The 7,535-nt window shown below is 31.1% G+C and overlaps 1 protein-coding gene across 1 annotated transcript; it reads left to right on the top strand.

Annotated features, from left to right (window-relative positions):
• Positions 1-308: 308 nt before the first annotated feature.
• LOC132741987 (G-protein coupled receptor moody-like) lies at positions 309-3,100 on the top strand. Its single transcript, XM_060730261.1, has 2 exons — positions 309-408; positions 1,751-3,100. Exon 2 carries the CDS (start codon positions 1,751-1,753, stop codon positions 2,978-2,980), a length of 1,230 nt encoding a protein of 409 aa, XP_060586244.1. The 5' UTR covers positions 309-408; the 3' UTR covers positions 2,981-3,100.
• The last annotated feature ends 4,435 nt before the right edge of the window (positions 3,101-7,535 follow it).

Below are 7,535 nucleotides of genomic sequence, written 5' to 3'. Positions count from 1 at the left end.
CTTCTTAATTTATCAAATCTGATATAAGCCATTAATTGTGTATATGTGAATTGCAAATGTTGAATTTTAAAGTCATCATTACATGAAACTAAACATGCCTTTTTAAATTGCACATTTCCGGGTATCATGTATTTTGTGATCCCTGTCCAAACTTTTAAACCAATTATACGACTATGCCGCTTAAACAAAATGAAATGTTCCATTAAATTAGCGTTGGGCGGAGTCGTGCATAATTACCACGCGTTTGTCATTAATTGACTCAGAGAACGTGATGCTGCAGACTGACTGTAAATTCAAAAACAAATAAATTAGCGTACAACTTGAGTATAAAAACCAGTGACAAACTTGATTGCATTGACGATACTTAATTATTTTAACAAAAAGCGATAGTGATAAATCGGCGAAGAAGTAAGTAAATTTGCTTCGAATTATGTTTTAAAAAATTATTCTTGTCGTTTTTATTATTTTATTTATTTCACTTCATTATTATTTTATCTTTTGATATCACATTTTGCTTTATTCAATTTTTTTTCTCAATGAGTTTTTCTACCGTGTTTATTAAAATACCACATTCTGTATTTCATCGTTATTTTCGTGTTAGTTTATTCGGTAAAATTGGTATCTTAACATTGTCATTAGGAGTGCGGTTTTTTTTGGAAGAAAGTGTATTTTCCAAAATGTTAAATTGAAATAAAAACTTAAAGATTAGTAATTTGAAACTGAATGAATTAAAGTAAGTTTTTTTCTTTTTTATTTTGTTAGAAATAAAAGTTTTTTTCTTCAATTTTTAGCTTTGGTTTGCTTTAGACAGCCCAGTAAACTTTTGGAATTGTAAGGGAAAATAAAACTGAGGTACCACACATTGAAAATGTTTAAAAATATAAGTTTGAAATTATATTTTTATAATTTTCATTGTAAAATTATCAAATAAAATTGTCACGGATAAATCAGTAATCCACCCAAAAGCATAAAATTAAAGCTTCTGCATGGATAGGATTAATTATTATATTGCAAATCTTTATCAATCGGGACAATCTCGGCTATAATTCATAATACCCTTATACGAAGACTGGCGGACATGGCCAAAAAGTTGCGATTGAGTCTTCATTGCAAATCTATTATTCTGAAAAAAACATTTTCCTTTATCGCATACCCGTGCCGCATTTGCGACTCCGGAATCGTACGGCCGCGCATATATTTTGACATGACATCATTTGTGTTACACAATCATAGTGTAAAGACGCTCTAAATGTTGGCGTTACATTATAAGCGCGTCAATGATTTTTTTTAATTTTTTTTTTCACTTCAAACATTCTTTATTTTGGGTATGTTATAAATGAAATATTATATTCGTGTAGATTCATTACTGAATTTATTGAACTCGTTTTATTTTATTCACCCTGTTCAATAAATTCAGTATTGGACTTGCACCCATTCAATATAAATATCAAATAATTTATGTCGACCCAGCCGTGTTTTAATTAGTAACAATTACTAAGATTTTTTTGTTCGACCAGTACGATATAAACGCTTGTAGATTTTTTTATTACTTCTTGAAACCATCTTATAACACTGACGACTCTGACTCCTCGTCAAAATATTAAATAAATAAAAAGATATGCCAATTTAAATTAAAGTTACCACTTCCTCTCTCGTTATATTTTTTTTTCCATTTTTGACGTATTAAATATCACACCAATTATTTTAATTTAGTAACCGATTTCTTTAGTTTCTGTTATTTCTCCGACAGATGAGTTCCAACACGGAAGATGAGCTATTTTTACGGACACAGAAAGAAATTTTCCTGCGAATACTTCCCGTAGCGACAGCGGCCGGGTTTCTATTAATAGTCGGTGTGATTGGAAACATTCTGACTTTGTTATTCTACATGAAGAAAACAAAACGTTCCGTACCGACTTTACTCATTAAATATTTAGCGGCAGGGGATACAGTCACGTGTGCAGTGGCTATTCCATTTATACCCGAGATGATAATAAATATAGGGTACACATTGAGAATTCTGTGTAAGGTAACACATTTCATGGGTATGTGGGCCGGCGCAATTTCTACCTTACTTTTGTGGATAATCGCAATTGATAGATACAGGAAAATATGCAAGCCTCTTGGTGGTCAGATTGCAGTATCCAGCGCTAAGTATATTGGGATCGGTATAGTTATATTTTCACTCCTCTTAGCTACAAGGCTTTTAGCAACGTACGAAATATTTAAGGTTAACGTTACGTTAACTGACGTCAATGAGACTATACAGACGTATTATTGTTCAGCTAGCGATGATGGCATTTTTAAACAGATTGGACTTGTATTTTATCTCGTAGATTTTTCTCTGAACACGATGGTTCTCGTGACAGTTATCGTGACATACTCGAGAATTATTTACGAGCTGAACAAACGAAGAAAGTCAATGAACAAGTGGGGAACAGTTAATATAAACAGCGTTAAGTCTAATAGGACCAGTCACAGCTCCGAAGCAACAAATGGTACTGAAACAGAAAGCCTGGGTAGTTCTACAGATGGCGAAACAGTAGGCAAGAGAGCCGAAACAGCAGGCAACGGTGTCAAAACAAATCAAACAGAAGTTTCTACAATATCAAGGAAAGTTTCTTCAAAGGATACCACAAAATCAAAAAACGAGGCGGCAACCATAAAGGACCCGACAAAGAATTTCGAATTTTCTACGGCGAAGAAACCTTCTGAGTGGAATCTAACGATGATGATGCTAGCAGTGTCTGTTTTGTATATCCTCTGTTTCACGCCGTATTTTACACTCCGGATCATCATCAGGCTGGTGTTGAAGACAGACAAAGAATATGATTTTGGTCCTGGAATCCAGTTTGCTTTGATGTTGCCATTCTTCAATAGCGTCTTTAATCCGATCATTTACAGCATTTTCAATCCTAAATTTAGAAGTTACATCGCTACGGTCGTATTGAACTGTCTAAAATGTAATCGTAATAAATAGTGTTTTTTTTAAAGAGTGAAACGTTTGTCGATAGGTAGTGAAACCTTTGTTGAGTGTCAAATATGAATGGAATAAAATTCAACTGGAAGGGCTAGGGAACTGAAAGTCAATATATAAAAAGTCCTTGTACATCGGTACAATGTACAGTAGAATCCCGTAAAACCGGAACTCCACTTAACCAGAAATATGGAGGGAAATGTTCGCCATATTTATGTATTGTATAAAATTATGTTGATTATCTTGATGACATGATTGTTTATATCTGAATAATACAAGTCCATGTAAATTAATTGCATTCTTATTCATAGATTTGCTTACTGTAATGTAAATATTTCAAACTGTGTGTACATGACTACTCTTCGTATCACATTGTTGCTTGTTTAACAGAATTAAAACATTGCCATTATTAATACATGACAGTGCCCCAATGCACATTTCTATTTATTCAACATAATTATTTGTGTTTTTGCTAGATTCCTTCTCATTTAACAAAATTTGTGTAAATATAATATATACATAATATTAACATATATGTATATTGCATCATTCATTCATTCATTCATTCATTAATTCATTCATGCAATCATTCATTCATTCGTTCTTTCATTTATTCATGTCAACATCAAGATATGTTTTGTTTGTTTTTAAAACATTTAAGTTGTGAACATAGTGCATATTTAAAGGTATACCGTTCCAAATGATCATACCATGATAAGAAATTGTGTCTTTGATATTATTTGCTTTAAGTCGTGGCCATAATACAATATCTTTTCGCGAGTTAGGTCTTAAATTGTATATTTTGTTGTCTGGTTAAGTCATCAATTCTGTCATATAGCTTTGTTCCGCCATTTGAATAGTTTCAAAATAAATAAAAGTTATGATTATATTGTATCAGCATATATGCTAAAATTGTAAGGAATTATAATTAAATCGCAATTGAGACGAAATCTATACGTTACATGTTTGTCATTTAAATTGTACAACTCTGCATGACGTATATATTAGTCTTTTGCAAAAAAAACCCAGATTATTCATAATGCGACCAGCTCGTTTTGCTTTTAATTTCTTTCTTTTTTTTGTTCACATATCTATGTACTTTTAAAATGCGGCCATTTTGTTTGTTTTGGTTATTATATTTAGGGCCTTTCATAAAGCAGCCATTGTGATTTTGTTCTAATACACAGCTCCTTTCATAATGCTGCTTCCTTGTTCGTTTTGGTTGTTATATTTTAGTCCTTTAATGATATTGCCATCTTGTTTTGGTTTTTAAATATAGAAACTTACTGCGGCCATTCTTTCATTTATTTGTTATATTTGGGTCCATTTATAATGCCGCCTTCTTGTTTTTTTATACCTAGGTATTTTTATAATGCAATAGCTTGTTTCGGTTGTTATATTTCAGTCATTTTATGATATAGCAAGCTTGTTTTGGTTTTTATATAAAAGTACTTTGACTTTGCGGCCAACTTGTTGGTGGTTTTTTTTTTTTTTTTTTTTTTTTAGGCACTTTTATTATGCAACTAGCTTGTTTGTTTTGGGTTTTCTTTCTAGACAACATCATCAAAATATTTATTTCCTTGTTGTTCTGGTTCATATATTGTACCTTCATAATGTAGTCACTTTAATAAACATTTTCATTTCTGCATTTACTTCCTTATATTGTAAAGAAACTTGTCGAGTTCGATCTTGCGTGTTCTCAGTTCCTGATCTAACCAGTACTAGTGCCACAGAATGATTTTCCCCAGTAGCATACAAAATCAAAGCACAGTAGGCGCTGAATTTGTTTGGGTCTCAGAATGTCAGAAAGGTGGAGGTTGTGAGATTATAAACCAATTTGTTTTTATAGTATCACCATGTTATAACTACAGTAAATTGGCTATAAGACAAATTGCAACACTGATATTCAATTCAATGTTTATTTGGCTAAGTAAAAAACAACAAAAAAAACACAAAAACATGAGATTGGTAGCCTTAACTGGGATTTGAACTCCAGACCTCTCGCTTCCAAAGCGAGAGTGTAAACCCCTCGACCACGGGGAAGTTGTAAAATAACAGCCTGAAGAAAACCATATTATTCTAAATAAGGGTTTCTAACCCTTATTAATTTCGATATATTTTGTTCACGGTAAACCCGATGTTTAACACTGATGTAAAAATCATGTAGCTTAATATAAGCATATCTATAAGAATAACACAATATGGGAATTCTTCGACCAATCGGGAATTTTTTTTCTTTTCGGAAATTAATGCGCCTTTCATAAAACGCAGTGATCTCCCCTTAATTTTTCGGCACAAATATAAGGGAAGTAACCGCTTCGAAGAGTTTGGACTACTTTCGGTATTTGCAATTAAGCACATCAGGGTCTGAAATTTCGCTACCATTATTTGTTTGGTCTGACAACCCAAACAAATAAAAACAGTATAATTGTGTACAGCTACAGACCCCAAGTTTACTTTTCAATTTTTACGTACATTTGTGTTTTGATAATAAAAATAACTATGTTGTCTCAACATTTTATTTTTATTAAATATATGGACTATGGTATTATGTAAATATTCATTAAAACTTGCAATCGATACTGACAGTACAATTATTACAATTTATTACATGCTTTTCGGTGGTTTATAGAAATATATCAGTGATATAAAACTGGTAATTTCACTGTTTGAAACAGTGAAATTACCACTTTCATAATTTCATTGTTTTGAATTTAAGCCCCTTACGTTGTTTCAGTGAAATACCAGCGAGCACAGTACTGGGTACCAACTTAATGACGTGACGTTTAAAATGACGTCACGTTGTATTATTATTTGGTGCGCTTTTCATACAGTATTAGATTTAATGTCAAAAAAACGTTAATTTCAATATAATAAAAAGAAAATTTGTTTAGTTTAGTGTAAGATCGAAATATATTTCACCTTGTGAACACCAAAAGTTCGTGAAATATACCTTTTGGTGCTCACTCGGTGAAATATATTCCGATCTTGCACTGAACTAAACAAATATCCTCTATATATATAACACAATGTATTTGTACACATTTATTTCCCTTTAACAATATGTAAAGCAGTAATGCAGTAATATCTTAATTTTAATATTTTCTTAAACTTAAAATATTAAGATGTGCTCAGTAGACCCATTTTAGATTGGTAACAGCATTTCGTCAACTTTTTACCATTACAATATCAATTCTTCAAAAAGTTTAATATAATAGGATATTGACATTTTTACAAGCAATTAAATAAATCACGTCACTAGAAGTACAATTTCCATCAAAATGCATTTCGAATGTTTCTCCCGTATTTGTACTAGTAAATATAAAGAGGATATTCAAGTGTTTTTTTATAAATACAGGATTTATTTTCATCGAAAGGTATGAAAATAAATATTTCATGAGTGGCGGTATCCACGTTTGAAATATGATAAATTTCATACCACATGATGAAAATAAATCCTGTATTTATAGAAAAAAAAACTTGAATTTTCTGTTTATCATAATTATACATTTTTCTTTTTGATATTACAATCTGAAAGATATACCCTTAGATTTTGTGTATTGGCTGAATTTAGAAAAACGCAAATCCGGCAAGACACGTAAAAATACGGAAAATATTTTTCACTGCAGTGAAAAATATTAGTTTACAGTGAAAATACGGAAAAATGAAAATATGCATTTTAATATATCAATATTTCTCAATATTTTATTTATAAGTATATAATAAACTATTTTCTTCAATATTCTTTAAGCAAATACATCTTGTTGTAGAGTGACATGTATTTAATTGGTTTATGAAATCATGTTACTATATCATTTAGCGGAGCCAATTCGTAAGTTTAAGATCATAACTGTTTTTTGTGTATTCTCCAGGAACTCATTTGTTGGCGGAAGGATTAAAGATGTACCACCCACCAGCAGTCAGGAGTTTTCAAAGTGGTGAATTTAAACTGTGTTACAATAGAGTGAAGATTTCTGAAAAAAAGTAGATGGCTAACCTATTATATTTTGGGCCTCATTTGACTTAAATAGTGTTGATGTTTAAAGTTGATGCGTATGTCGAGGCCATTAGAACTAACCATAGTGGTACCTAAAATTAGTAAACAACTTTCATTATTAAATCGACAATGATTATTTTAAGTGTAAAGTAAAAAAGAATGTATATTTCTTCTGTTGATAATTTACTACCATATTTTTTATTATCAAGGAAGTTTTTACAAGCAGCTATCCCACCTTCATTTATAATATTTGTATGCAGTGAAATAACATTCTTATTAGCAAGTACTGAACCTTGTGAAAGTCTTTGTAAAGATATTAATTTGCGTTAAAAAATCATAGTTATCTTTCACATAAGACGGAAATGATTTCATATATGGTTGTAAAATAAAGTCAAGGTATTTGGATAACTGTTACACACAGAAATAATCGGTCTGCCTGGAGATCTTATGGGTTGATTTTCATTATAATTATCTGTAGAACTTTGGGTATTACTAATATGACATCAAATTTGATTCTGGAAAGGTTTTTAACCCGACATCCTCACAACATAGACAGTATTT

The sequence above is a fragment of the Ruditapes philippinarum genome, unplaced genomic scaffold, assembly GCF_026571515.1.
Source record: "Ruditapes philippinarum isolate M1 unplaced genomic scaffold, ASM2657151v2 ctg4335_1_1_1_1, whole genome shotgun sequence".
Classification (NCBI taxonomy): Eukaryota; Metazoa; Mollusca; class Bivalvia; order Venerida; family Veneridae; genus Ruditapes; species Ruditapes philippinarum.
This window is presented reverse-complemented; position numbering and strand designations above follow the sequence as displayed.